Raw genomic sequence first — 15,463 nt, forward strand, 5'->3', positions numbered from 1 at the left:
AAAGACCAGTAAACATGGGGAGGATCATCAAAGCACCCGTAAGAGCTATATCCAAAATCCTTGATCTATACGTTAAAGGTGTGATCAACTTCACAAATGCGTACAATAGGCCTTTGAGGACCATGGTGGAAGTCCTCCCCAATTCTCACCGGCTTCCTAGGAGCTTCACCACAGGTATTCTACCCGACTATGACCCATCGCCAGAGGGACCCCTCGTTAGATCTATATCCGCTCCTGCTATAGGTGGCAAAGCCACTAATGTTAAGCTAACCAACTTTGAGTTGTACATGATTCAACGCATGCAGTCAAGTGCATCGCGGCCTGGGAGTTCCAGTGTTGGGATGGGGAAAATTGACGAAGATAGAGTTTCTTCTTTTAGATATGATGATATTATTCTTAAATGCAAGCGATGTGTCGATAATGAAGATTCGTCAAAGACTCATAGTGATATTGATTCAATGTTATTCTTAGAATAAGTATTTAGTTCTATACAATAATACAAACACATGAACTTATGGATGAAGTCTCATCATAAGTTTTGTTCAGATAAATTCAAGTTCCCTACTTGATTTATATAAATACGATACTCTAGTATGTTTTTTTTATATGGATGAGTGTCTAACTATAATTCACTAGTTTGCGTAAGTTACTTTGTGCCTGAGCTGGTATTTTTCCGACAGTTTAATTCTCAATTCATGACAACTCATTGAACTCAATCACATGTTTAATTCTCAATTCATGACAACTCATTGAACTCAATCACATGATAACATTCAACTGAGTATTAATATGCTATGCATACTAGAAAATTGGATTTGGATTACACATTATAACGTTCAATAATCAATTATAATGACTCGTCTCTTTTCTTTTTGCGATACATGAAGTGAAACAGGCAAATGCGACTCTTGTTTGGTTTTACGAAAAAGTAGCACAAAAACTTCAGCGTGATTTGCAAATAAGTTTTGACCATCTCCCATAGCATTGCTCTAAGACCACCTGTAGTGGTGGAGAAGTAGAACAAAATTGGAGGGAGAATGGGGAGGAACAACGTCCCGCACTTGAGAAGTGGACCATGAAGTGGGTGGAAAGAGAAATATTTCTTGGTGGAGAAATAATGGGCCCATCTCAATTTTATTCATATAACCACTAAAATTGTAACATATCTTTTTCAATTTCGCTCACACCACTACATCTCTAAAATACAATTCATCTTCTAACTGACTGGGCGACACGCGACTAGGGCTGTCACCTTTACCCGAAACCCAACCCAAAAAAACCCGAACCCGAGAAAAGACTAACCCGAACCCAAACCGATGTAATTCGGGTTGGTTCTCGGGTTTGATATATAACATTTGGGTCAACCCAAAAAACCCGAATAAAATTTTAATTTTGAAATTAAATATATTTTTATTTATAATAGGCTAAGTTTTAACCACTAAACTTATTAGAATCTGGCTCTAATCGACTTTTGTCATTCTAACTATTATGGATCGATTGTTTATTATTAATTTATGTTATCCGTTTATTACTAATAGCAACCGTAATCGAACAACCAAACATGGCCGATTGAATACGATTGTGGTTCTAGTTGGTTTTACTCTTCTTTTGAATTGTTTTATCGAGTTAGATTAGTTTATTATTTGATTTTTTATGTTATAAGCAAAGAAGAATATATTGTTTTAATTTTAGCATTGTAATTAAAAAAAATTGGTTTTGTGTTTTTTTTCTTCTAGGATACTCGAAATCATACAATTGAGGCTAATCTAAGTTGAACATCAACTAGGGAAGATAAGGCAGCTGCCTATAAGGTCAAACATAGTTTTGTTGTGTAGCTTTTGAATGATTCTTGAATGCATGTTAATTTATTTGATGAAGTATGGAGATGGTAGTTATTTAAGTTAGAAAGGGTTTACTTAAATGCATATTGTAGCTAGAATCACCAAAGGTTCATTAATGTTGAAGTATGAAAATATAAGAATTTGAGGTTTTAAGTAATTAAGCAAGTTTATGTCATATGTTGAACTAATTAATAAGCAAAAAATATTGGTAATGGGTTAAAGATGATTTAGATGGATTAAATGATAGTGTCAATAAAGTTGTTCATATCTAATTGTTGTGGGGTTGGGGTTTGGGGGGGGGGGGGGGGGGGGTTCACGACGGAGCCAAGTGATTAGGTGGTGATCACGGAATACCACCCCAAGTCCCCAACCACATCTATCACGGGAAGATGGGTGGTTTTCGTGATGCGGTGATCATGAATGCGATCGAAAAGAATAGCGGGAATATTTCTTGAGAAGTAGCCAAGTGATCAAGTGATGATCACTTACACCGTCCGCGGTCCTCTCTTAGTTCTTATCAACTTTGAAACTACATGTAAATACCTTTATTAACTTCATCCTTTAATAACAAAATATAAAAACACCAAACCAATTACAAGATCAGAAAGGTATGCAACTTTCATAATAAGAAAAAATCAATACGCGTTTAGTTGTTTTTAGTGAATAGAATTTTAAGTATTGTAAGTAATAATAGCGTAATATTATTACAGTTTAAGATAAAACAACAAAAAGTTATTATCAAGGAAGGTGCCTAGAAGAAGCATGTAAGTAAGACCAGGTGTAGTGGCACGTTGTGTCGGACGTTATGGGCTATAACGCGGGGGGTACACCGCCCCCCTGCGTTATGTTGAATTTTTTTTTGCGCGTTGTATCTAAAACGCGAGAATGGCACGCGGATCAAAAAAGTTACCGTTGGTTTGGAGCCGTTGGAGTTTAAAAAAAAAAATTAATTATATTTATACTATATAAACAAACCAAACTTATATTTTTTAACACATTCCTTCCAATCTACCAATTTACACAAATATTTATATCTTTTACACTAATATTTCTACCATCATGTTTCCAAACAACAACCAAAATATTCTCGGTTTCGGTCAATATGCCCTTCAAGCCAACCAAAATCCACAACCGAACCAATCTACCGCCCCGACACCAACCGTACCCGTCCCGCAAATGTATGACCCGCAAATGGCCGCGTACTTTGCACTTCAACAAAACTCTATGCCAAATGCGGTGCCCGGTTTCCAAAACCCAATGACAAACATTTTTGCGGGTTCGGGTTCCCAACCCGCCCCGGAGACCCAACCCGAGGTCGAGTTCGTGCCGAAGACACAACCCGAGGGCGGTTCGAGCCAACGCGGACGTTCGAAAAAACACGCAAAGAAGCCCGCCGGCGAACCTCGGATTAAAAAGATGGTGATATCGTGGAGTATCGACGAGTGCGTACTATGTGCTCGTGCTTGGTGCCAAATATCGGAAGATGCCAAATGCGGTAGGTTTTTAAAATGCATATATATTTTTTTAAAATTTCTTATAACAAACATTAAACTTGTAATGTTTTTATTTTTTTAGCGAACTATCAAAAAATGGGGGGTATTTTGGCACAAAATTATAGAGAGGTTTCACAACCTTGGCGGGGACTCGCGTCGAGAAAAAGATTCGTTACTGTCGAAATGGGGCGACATAAACACCAAATGCATGGCTTTCCATACGGTTTTCTCTCAAATGAATCGAACTAGGAGTAGCGGTGTCTCGGACGCGGAAGTCATGGATAACGCATTGGTTGAGTTTCAACATAAGGTCGGCGGGACCTTCAACTACTTTGGCATTTGGAAAGACCTCTTGAGGTTTCACCCAAAATGGGGCTTGGTGTTGGATGCCGAAGCCAAAGCCGAAGGTGGTCCGCGTAAAAAAAAGTCTAAAACATCATCTTCGGTTGATCCAGACACGCCCCGTTCCGACGCTCGAAACTTCAACTTAAGCGATAATGACCCCGTGAATACTACCGACATGCCTCGGCCGGGGGGGTAGAAGAACCAAAGGCAAAGGAAAGGGGAAAGGGGCCGGTTCGTCGTCGGCAACGGGTTCGAATCCCGAATTGGAAAGTCAATTCCAATTAATGAACTCTCGACTCCAAGATTTACACCAACTTGGAACCAACGACTTCAAGTAAATTTGGACGCCATCGACCTACTTCGAAGGAATGAGATGGACAAAGACATCGAGATTTTATCAAACGAGCTATCCGAAGACGACCCGATAGTCCAATATCTAAAAGCCAATCGACGAGCGGAAATTTTAGAAAAATATAAATGAGTTTTAGTTTTATTAGTATTATTTATGTTTTTTTTATTTTAATTTGATGTATTTTTTTTTAATTTAGTTTAATGTATTTTTTATTTGGAAGTTTAATGTAATTTTAATTTTATGTTAATTTATTTAAATGAATTATTATTTAAAAAAAACAAATAAAATTATAATGACTGGGCGCCACGTGGCGCATAACCCCTGGATGTGGAGAGTTATGACTACAGCCTGTTTTGTACAAAACCATAACTCTGACTGGGCGCCACGTGGCGCATAACCCCTGGATGTGAAGCTTTACGACTACACCTGGTCTAAAATAATTGACATAAGTTTGTGATTGTTATTTTTCAAAAAGAAAATATAATGTGAAATTACAGGAAGTTGCCCACCGAACACGTAGTTTAAAAAAGTGACTTTTTAAAATTAAATATTTGCTAAATATTATGAAAAACATCAATAAGAACACTCGTACACACTTGAATATATACATTATACACTAACATGAATATGTGAACTCTTGAATTAACATTTAATCATAACCTCATCTTTAAGTCTAAAGAATCAGAATCTAGACCCATGGCAAACACATTTAAGCGTCAACAGGCGACAGACGAAAGGGAGAGAATTAACTTATGCGGTTAAACACACTTTAAAGAAAATTAGAATAACAAATAAGAAACCGATGTCAAAATATGTTTATGCATAGCATGCCTATTAATTGTATCTTGTTGTAAAGAGAGTTTCGGACAATTTTTTAAATACTTTTATTGTAATTTTAGAATTTTTAAATCAAGCAAAATATTTATAGAGTTGGTTACAACGCCAAGGAATAATCGCTTTTAATCTTGTTGTCTATAAATAGAAAAACATTATTAAAGGAATCAGTGGTACCAGTTAGTTAGGTGGATGCACACAAGAGTTCAATAACTACATAAATATATAGAAACAAAAACAACCAGTAGCTGATAGTACAATAATTGTAGAAGTCATTTTCATGGAAATGCATATGCATCTAGCTAGTCTTTTTCATGTTATATTATTAATAAAATCCATAAATCATATCAAGTTTGTGTAGCTTTAGATTTTTAACGATGCTTATATGCGCGTTTATCTCATCGCTATAGAGACTTAGTAGTACATAATTAAGTTGAGCAATACAAATGTTGTTAATGTTATCATTTTGTTGATCTGAGCTTAAAATTCTCAACCAAAACAAGCGAGAGCATGAAATTGAGTTTCAAACTTCATAATTGCTTCATGCATGAAGTTGATTAGACTCGCCTTCGTTCGCTTACACCATAAAAAGAAGATGAACAATACATACAACCCAATAAATTTTAATGGAATGTCACCTATACACTTTCAAAATTTAATGGATTGAGTTTCCTTATGACTATTCTAATATGTTGTTATAGAGTTGAAAAGATTTTAAAATTAGAAATAAGCATTAAAAGGTTATAAGTTATATAAACTAAATAAATATTAGAGCATCTCACATTTTACATTACATTAAAATATAATCTCTATATACAAAATATCATGAAACCGGATCAAATACATTTTATCTTTAACATGAAAATAGTGAGAACCAATTTGCTGTTATCATTAGGTTTATTTTTATAGGTGTTTGCTGATATTTTTTATTCGTATTTGCTAATTTTCGATTATACGTTATAAGTATGTGTTGATTTATATTTTGTTGTTGTTATTAGATTTTTTTCTTTTGCTGTTATAAATATTTGTTGGTATTTGCTGTTATTATTTTGTTCTTGATTTTGATTCTTTTGTTGTAATTTTTAGATTTTTTTTCTTTGTTAATATAAATCATTGTTTATGTAGATTGGTATTGTAGTTGGTATTATTCCTTACGTTCTCATATTTTTATAGATTAATGTTATTTCCTACGTTCTCATGTTTTATCATGATATAATGGTTTAAATAATGTGGGTCCCCCAAACACCATAGTGGTGTGTGGTCGTATAATGTATACTATGTTTATATATATGACAACTTTCTTTCCTTCAGAAGTACATCTTTAACTTTTAACTTCCACTTCTTCCTTCTTGCATTTTTTCTTTCTTCCTTAACATTATCAAAACCAGCTCCCTCAGCCTCTCATCGACATTAGTAGATCGAAGATGCAGGCTTCATATATTTGGTGCGTGTCGGTTTTCGGTATAGATCTTGCAGTTTTTGGATTATGATTCTGGTTATGTATAAAATTAAAGCATAACGCTTAGAATAAGCTTAGGTTTTACTATTTTACGTTTAATTACATCTAAAAGTTACACAATTATTTAGCGTTTTGCTTAGATGGTTAGATCTTTCAATAATTCAATATAATTTGGTATTCTGTTTTAGATGAAATTATATTCAGTGTTTTCCTTATTGATTTCTATTATGAATTTTATCTAGGGTTAACTAATTTTATTGATATGCATTATGTGTGGTGGATGATGGACTTGTGAGTTATTAGTTGTCATGTCAGGGTGGTTTAACCATTTTGGGAGCTTAAAGCAAATACAGGACCTTAAAAAATTGGTTTCTATTTCTATTGACAGATAAATTATTAGAATAAAACTTACATGACAACTAATTTTATTATAAACTCCGAAACTAAAACATGATACTTTACACATGAATTACATCAATAACTAAAACTCTAAAGAATATACATAAGAAACTACATGTAAATTATGATAAGAAATTTGGCACAGTCCATTAAAGTTAATTGGAAGTTCTTGACCAAGGGGGCTAAAATCCTACTTTGGGTTTACTCTCTCTTGGGCAGTTGGGCCGGTTTTTCTTACCAAATGACAATATTGTCCTTGAAAAGTGTCTCCATCAATATTGTTTATTAATGTTAGTTGTGTGTGTTTAAGGGTAAATTTAGAAATTGGCTAATAAATTTTAAAACTGGACACTTGTAATGGGACAAATAAAAAAAGAAATGTGAAAACTTATAATGGGACGGATGGAGTATTAGTTACTAGCAAAAGTTGTTTATATTTATTGTTAGATTAGTTAAATTTATGTGGAGATGCTTAATGATTGCATATATATATTCTCAGCGAAGTCAATGTTGGTTACAAGTTAGCAAAGTTAGTATAAGTTACTAGTAATTTGCAAAAGTTGTTTAGATTTATTGTTAATAGTTTGTTAGATTAGTTAAAAGTTATGTGCAGAAGGTTAATGATTGTATATAATCTAGGGCTTGTGAGAACTTGTCATGTTAAGTTACGTATTGTCACTTTTATGCTTTTCAACAGTAAGACTCTTACCGGTAAGAGGGTAAGACCATCACTCTCGAGCAGGGGCATAGCTTAGTGTAACACTGGGGTCCAAGGCCCCACTATTTTGTTACTAACTAGTGTAAATTTATTCGTCTTCGCTCGTTATTTTTTATACGAAGTGTAAATTTACCCGTTTTCGACCGAAATTTGACACGTCCCCATGCTTTATGTTTTTTTTAACTACATATTCAGAACCAACCCCCCCCCCCCAAGTCGACGACGCATTTTCATTCAAGCTTTGCCAATACTCTTAAGGTTTGGAGTTCAGACACCATCGACAACGTCTAGGCTAAGATCCAAGACAAGGAAGGAATTCCTCCTGACCAACATCGATTGATCTTTTCGTTTATATCAACAAGTATAGCAGAAGACTATACTCAGATCTTAACCTATCAGAAAGGACAATACCAGATTCAGTGCTTTGTCATACCGTAGCTATACAAACGAGAGTAATTTTGATTACATACGAAATGAAACACTCACCAACTTGCCAAAGACCAACAACGGTCGGGGGTTTTACAAATCCTCACATGGAGAAGGTAACGACACGGCGCACACATCTACATTGCGTTTACCTAACACCGAGGCAAAATTTTGCCAAAGTTGTGTGCGTGTGGACATTCAATACGCAACAGCTAGCTACCCAACCACGATCACTTAAGATTGCCAACTCACATTTTACAACATGGTTGTTGGAAATAATCACTCACAACCGAAAGGGCATTTTAGTCATTTATTATTTATATTATGTTTTAGTTTAATATGTTAATGTAAACAAACTATAAGGGTCAAACATGTCATTTGTCTATAGTTGTATGTATGCATAAACAGAAGTCTGTATGTATCTTCATTCTGATGTAACGAACCCACAATATTCATTATCAATATACAGATTTTGTTTGATCAATTCGTTGATATAATCGATCTTGTTTATCAATTCCTGTCAAGAATTGGCATCAGAGCATAGGATTATCAACAATTGTTCAACCCCTCGTCCGTTACCCTGATTGCACGCACAAAAGATTGAAGAATCGTCTCTGTCCCAACCGTTTTTCAATCCCAGTTATTGAAGGAAACCCAAATCAATTGAATTAATTGGTGATTTCCCACTCGCGATTGTTAATTCCCAGACTCGTTTCAACAATTTCAATTTATTGTTGGAATTAAACCCTACAATTACGGTTAATTGGAACAAGGAATCGTTAGTCGGAATCCAGAATCAAAGAGGATCGTTTTTTTTGTGAAACCCACTGTTCATCGCTGGTCAAAGTCAAAATTGGAATTAAATCAGAAATTGGCTCGGTGATCATCGCTAGTTATTTTGGAAAGTCAAAATTGGAATCAAGATCACAAAGGAAATCATAATTGCATCAGAATATTTTGTTGAAGACAAAATCCAAATATCTGCATCAGAATCTGATTTTTTTTTCTTCACATCAGAACCCGACATCATCATCATCATCAGGTTTATTAATCCATATTTTTTAATTCTTTGTCACAGATTGTTAGACAATAGAATTTCGTTTGTTGTTGGATTATTATAGAAACCAGTAGTTTGTTTGGAAAACATAGTGATTTATAGGATTCCCCGTTAGAATTGAATTGTTGATGAAAATTGTTAGTATGTCAAACACAAATCAGAGTGGTCCCGTGATACATTACAAGGAAGTGGCAACACTTTCTAGTTTTCAATGCCCAATCTTAAAACCGACAAATTATACGGTTTGGGCAATACGTATCAAGACCATATTAGAGGCAAATGGCCTTTGGGAAATGATTGAACCGCTTGAAACCACAGAACCCGATGTGAAGAAAGATAAGACGGCCACCGCCTATCTTTTTCAATCATTACCCGAAGATTTGATGTTGCAAGTTGCAAAGTGCAAAAGTGCAAAAGAAATACGGGACACGTTGAAAACTAGACACGTAGGAGTAGATCGTGTGCAAAAGGCACGGTTACAAACCCAAAATCCGAATTCGAATTGTTGCAAATGAAAGAAGATGAATCTATTGATTCATTCACCGCTAAGTTGAACGCCATAGTTTCTAGAGCAAATGGTTTAGGATCAACTTTTGATGAATCAACCCTAGTACGTAAGTTACTTAACTCCGTGCCCGAAAGGTTCATCCAAATAGTAGCATCAATAGAACAGTACTCGGATTTAGATGAAATGACTTTAGACGAAACCATCGGAAGACTTAAAACTTTCGAGGAACGAATCAAGTCAAAGAAAGGAAGTCTAGTTGAAAATCAGGATAAGTTGATGTTCACACGGCATGACGGTAATCATGGCCGTGGACAATCAAATGCAAGACGAGGAAGTAGGGGGTTCAATCCACAAGGCCGAGGCCGTGGACGGTTTACACCATCATCATCCCGGGAAGATTCCACTCTAGACCTGTCCAAAGATTCTAACCAAAATAGAAGGAAGTTCACTAGTGACACAAGTAAGGTTAGATGTTACAAATGTAGCAAACTTGGACATTATTCTTCAAATTGCTCTCAAAAGGATCATGCACAAGATCAGGCCAATCTAGTGCAAGAGGACGAAGAGCCGACCCTTTTAATGGCAATCCGTGAAGACCGTATTGATACTCAAGTAGTTTTCTTAAACGAAAAGGAGATCAAGCCCAGTAACTATAGGTTAACTGATGAAAGCATGTGGTATCTCGACAATGGTGCTAGCAACCATATGACCGGTTCGCGAGAGCATTTCACTGAATTAGATGAGAAGATCAGTGGGAATGTTCGTTTTGGTGATGGTTCGTATGTAGATATTAAAGGTATGGGCTCAATATTGTTGGAATGCAAAAACATGGAGCAAAGAGTTGTTACCAATGTTTATTACATTCCCATTCTTAAAAGCAATATTTTGAGTCTAGGGCAACTAACAGAAATTGGATGTAAAGTCGTTATGGAATACAATCAGTTACGTTTGTATGACATAAAGGAAACACTTCTCATGAAAGTCGAACGTTCGAAGAATAGACTTTACATAGTTAATTTGAAGATTGGCACGCCCATCTCACTGTTAGCAAGTATGCAAGATAATGCATGGCTATGGCACGCACGACTTTGTCATATGAGCTTTAACACGATTAAAGACATGACACGGAAGAATTTAGTTAGAGGAGTCCCGCGGATTTCACACTCCTCACAAGTCTGCGATGCATGTTTGCTTGGAAAACATAGTAGATCTCCGTTTCCAAGGCAAGCCGAATCTAGATCAACTGAACCATTAGGTTTAGTTTCAGGAGATCTTTGTGGTCCTATCTCGCCATCAACTCATTTAGGAAAGAAGTATATTTTCTTATTAGTCGACGACTGTACAAGGTACATGTGGGTATACTTTCTCGAATCAAAAGATCAAGCGTTGAGACGTTTAAGGAATTTAAGTTAATGACAGAAATAGAGTTAGGAACCAAACTGAAGATGTTTAGAACTGATAGAGGTGGAGAATTCACGTCCAAAGATTTCTCCAAGTTCTGTAAAGAAAATGGAATAGCAAGACAACTTACTGCACCATACTCCCCGCAACAGAATGGCATGGTAGAACGAAGAAATAGAACAATACTATCTGCTACAAGGAGTATGCTAAAGGCAAGTAATATGCCTCAGATATTTTGGGCAGAAGCAGTAAGACATGTTATCTACATCCTAAACCGAACACCGACCAGATCTTTAGTTAATAGCACACCTTTTGAAGCGCTTAAAGGTGATAAGCCAAATTTGAAGTATCTTAAAGTCTTTGGTTGTAAGGCATATGCAAAAGTGTTACTACCACACTTAAAGAAGTTGGATGATAGAAGCACTGAAATGGTATATTTAGGTAGTGAACCAGGATCAAAAGCTTATAGACTATTTGATCCTAAAACAAATAGAATTTGTATTAGTAGGGATGTACATTTTAAAGAAAAGGAGTTTTGGAATTGGAAGGAGGATGCTAGAGGTAATAATTCAGAAGAAAACGAGTGGACAGAATTCATAGTTGAAGATGGTTCGACAACGATGCCACCCGATAATCCTGAACCTCAGTTTGAACACATTGAAGTTAACAATCATGATGAAGATGAAGAAGCACCTCATTCACCTGTTAACCCACCAAATTCACCAGTCACTCCACAATTGTACAGCCACGAACCAAACTCTGAAACATCTGCAAGCTCCTCTAGACCTTATGATCATACACCATTAAGATTTCAAAGTTTAGAAGATATTTATGCTCGAGCACCGGAAATAATCTTAGATGAAAATGAATTGTTACTAGTTGAAGAAGAACCTAGAACGTATAAGGAGGCAGCAGAAGATGAAAAATGGATTGAAGCTATGAAAGTTGAATTAGATTCAATCAATAGAAACAAGACTTGGATCTTGACCGATTTACCCAAGGATCATAAAGCAATAGGTTTGAAATGGGTATTCAAGACCAAGAGAGACGCAAGTGGAAATATAATAAAACACAAGGCACGTTTAGTAGCAAAAGGTTATGTACAACAACACGGGATAGATTTTGACGAAGTCTTTGCCCCGGTAGCACGAATAGAGACTGTACGTTTAATCTTAGCCTTAGCTGCTTATAACAAATGGGAAGTACACCATCTAGATGTTAAATCAACATTTTTACACGGAGAATTAAAGGAAGAAGTGTACGTTTCTCAACCTGAAGGCTTTGTGAAACCACAAGACAAAGGAAAAGTTTACAAACTTTCTAAAGCTTTGTATGGACTACGACAAGCACCACGTGCATGGAATGTAAAGTTAGACAACACGTTGAAGTCACTTGGATTTCAAAAGTGTTCGTTAGAGCAAGCAGTCTATATCAAGGCAAGTTTAAACTCTAATCTGATAGTTGGAGTTTATGTTGATGATTTGATTGTCACCGGATCACCGAAGAAAGAAATTGACAAGTTCAAATCACAAATGGAAGGAAAATTCGAAATGAGCGACTTAGGTTTATTAGCCTACTACTTAGGTATAGAAGTCACCCAAACAAGGGGTGATATCTCAATTAAACAAACTGGTTATGTGAACAAGATTCTCAAGGACTCAGAAATGCTTGAAAGCAATGATACAAAGACACCAATGGATCACAAAAGTTGAAGGCGGAGAACCAGTTGATCCCACCAAGTATAGAAGTCTAATAGGATGCCTAAGGTATCTCCTTTACACGAGACCAGATTTAAGTTATTCAGTAGGATTACTTAGTCGATTCATGCAAGAACCAAAGGAGCATCATCTCAAAGCAATAAAGCAAGTTATTCGTTATATCAAAGGAACAAAAGATTATGGTACAACTTATCAAAGCAATGGAGGATGCAAGTTAATTGGTTATAGTGATAGTAGCTATGGAGTTAACACTGAAGAAGGGAAAGGCACAACAGGAATAATATTCTACTTTGGAAACTCTCCTATCAGTTGGTGCACTCAAAAGCAGCCTACCGTAGCATTATCATCATGCGAGTCAGAATTCATGGCAGCAACAGCAGCAACATGTCAAGCATTATGGTTAAAGAGACTGCTCAGCGCTTTAACCGGATGGAAAGAAGAAAAGGTCACATTGTTGGTTGATAACCGATCAGCAATAGCCTTAATGAAGAATCCCGTGTTTCATGGTAGAAGCAAGCACATCGATATACGTTATCACTTCATACGTGAATGCATCGAAAATGAACAAATAACCGTGGAGCATATTTGGAGAATCACAGAAGGCAGACATCTTAACAAAGGCGCTACCAAGGATCAAGTTCGTCATAACGAGGGAACTACTCGGCGTCAAAGACCTACTTCAAGTTGATCGTGATTAAGGGGGTGATTGTTGGAAATAATCACTCACAACCGAAAGGGCATTTTAGTCATTTATTATTTATATTATGTTTTAGTTTAATATGTTAATGTAAACAAACTATAAGGGTCAAACATGTCATTTGTCTATAGTTGTATGTATGCATCGTCTATATAAACAGAAGTCTGTATCTTCATTCTGATGTAACGAAACCACAATATTCATTATCAATATACAGATTTTGTTTGATCAATTCGTTGATTTAATCGATCTTGTTTATCAATTCCTGTCAAGAATGGTAGTAGACAAAATGGTGGAGTTTGTTATCATGGATAATCAGGTTGTCTTTCACTAATCCACTCATCTTGCTTTATGTTGAGGCTGCTGATTGCATTAATCAAGCAATCAAAGCAGTCTTCGTGTGAAAAGTCCGGCCTGCACTCCAGGGAGCTAAACGAGTCCGGCTTGCTATAACTAGAATTAAGTTGAGCTTAAACGAGCTCGAGCCTGAGCTCAAGTAAAAAAGAGTGTATAATAAACGTGCCCAAGCTCAAGCATCATTTATCAAGCCTGAGAAGGCTCGCACGCCTAAACGAGCATTTTTTGGTCTTCCAAGTTGCGTCTAACAAAATGTTAAGACACTTGCTTTGAAGTCGCAATTGACCACACTTTGGCATGAATCTTCGTGTAGATAGCGTAGTCCATTAATTTGTGATATCTACTATTATCCCTCTTCTAGTGTTCCGGTCAAGAATTGATTTCCTATCTTCATGAATCATTATTGGGGTTTATTAACCTACAACAATATTCATATGGTTCTAGGTTCCTAAAAGATAATTAGTTACCAAATATATATCGGTCAAGACTTCCATTTGACACTGACTCTTAAACCAAAATGGGTCTGTTTCTTTCCCTGCAAGACCTGTGAAGTTGGGCCACATATCGTTGATGAATGTTCTTGAGTGTAGAAATCGTTTTGGAACATCTCGTCACCTTGGTTTGAATCCGGTTTCAACCTTTTAACAGTTATCCCTTTGTTGTTTCCCCGCATGCGCTAAATTAAATTACCACATATTAAAATACCGTACAGTAGTACATATAACAATGTTAAAGTTACATCACCAGTGGTGTATGAAGCCAGGACTTTTTGTGCATACCTTGTATACTCTGCCATATCCACCTTTTCCTAAAACATTGTCGTTGAAAAAACATAACTAGTTAAGAAAAATAGAGAGTTAGCAATTAGTAGTTAACATTTAACAAAAAGTGTTGGACATGTATATGAAGTTTGAGTTTCACAAATAAAACTCACTTTCAACAATGTCGGGAGTATCCTAGATAACTTGATATGAAAAGCAAAGACGTAGGAACAGTTTTGACCTCGTAGTTATATAGTTTATGTTGAAGAAACAGAATTTACTTTGAGGATGCGTCTTCTTCCTCATTCTAAAGAAGACAAGGATGGCGACTATCCTTATTACAATAAGGGCAGTCACAATGAAAGTTACTTTCATCGACGACACACCTGAAAGTTTCTTTTTTGCCCGCCAAAAAGAATGTGTTACGAAACACACATAATAATTAAATATTGAAGACTTTTTAATTTTCAATTTTTTGAATTTAATTTTTACCACAAATTTTTGTTTAATTTAAACAATATGTATATTTGACAAACATATTTTATAATTATAATCATTTTATTAGTTTATATTCTTGAATATAAAACAATACTCTCTAGTCTAAGATGAGGGACACAATTGTAAGTGTTTGGATCATTTACAATCAAGTGCTCTCATTTTGGGCAAAGATATATAGTATAGTTATAAAATATGTTATAAAATATGTCATAAAATAGTTATAAGATATATAGTATAGTTATAAAATATGTTCGTGTGTCATATGAAAATATAATAAAACAATATTTTTTTATAGTTTGAAATCTATAAAAATTGTGGTAAAAAGGATGAAAACGTGAAATTGAATAAGTCTATTCATATTATGTTTGTTTAGTAGCACTTTCTTTTCGGCAGGCAAAAGTTCAAGCACGTCAGGGGTGATATTAACATTCACTATGAATGTTGTTATCATAATAAGTTTTGCCGTCATTTTTGTCTTCTTTAGAATGACATAGAAGACGCATCCTCAAATTAAAATTCGTTTCTTCGACTTTAACTTTATAACTACACGCTCAAACCGTTCCCAATTCTTTGCTTCTCTTAACCAACCTTCCTGGATG

At 35.6% G+C, this 15,463-nt stretch overlaps 1 protein-coding gene across 1 annotated transcript; it reads left to right on the forward strand.

The window, feature by feature from the left end:
• The first annotated feature begins 12,657 nt into the window (after window positions 1-12,657).
• LOC143577880 (secreted RxLR effector protein 161-like) lies at window positions 12,658-13,239 on the forward strand. The gene has a single exon (XM_077061606.1). It carries the CDS (start codon window positions 12,658-12,660, stop codon window positions 13,237-13,239), a length of 582 nt encoding a protein of 193 aa, XP_076917721.1.
• The last annotated feature ends 2,224 nt before the right edge of the window (window positions 13,240-15,463 follow it).

The sequence above is a fragment of the Bidens hawaiensis genome, unplaced genomic scaffold, assembly GCF_021521415.1.
Source record: "Bidens hawaiensis isolate Kalapana, Puna unplaced genomic scaffold, B.hawaiensis_p1.1 tig00028866_1, whole genome shotgun sequence".
Lineage (NCBI taxonomy): Eukaryota > Viridiplantae > Streptophyta > Magnoliopsida > Asterales > Asteraceae > Bidens > Bidens hawaiensis.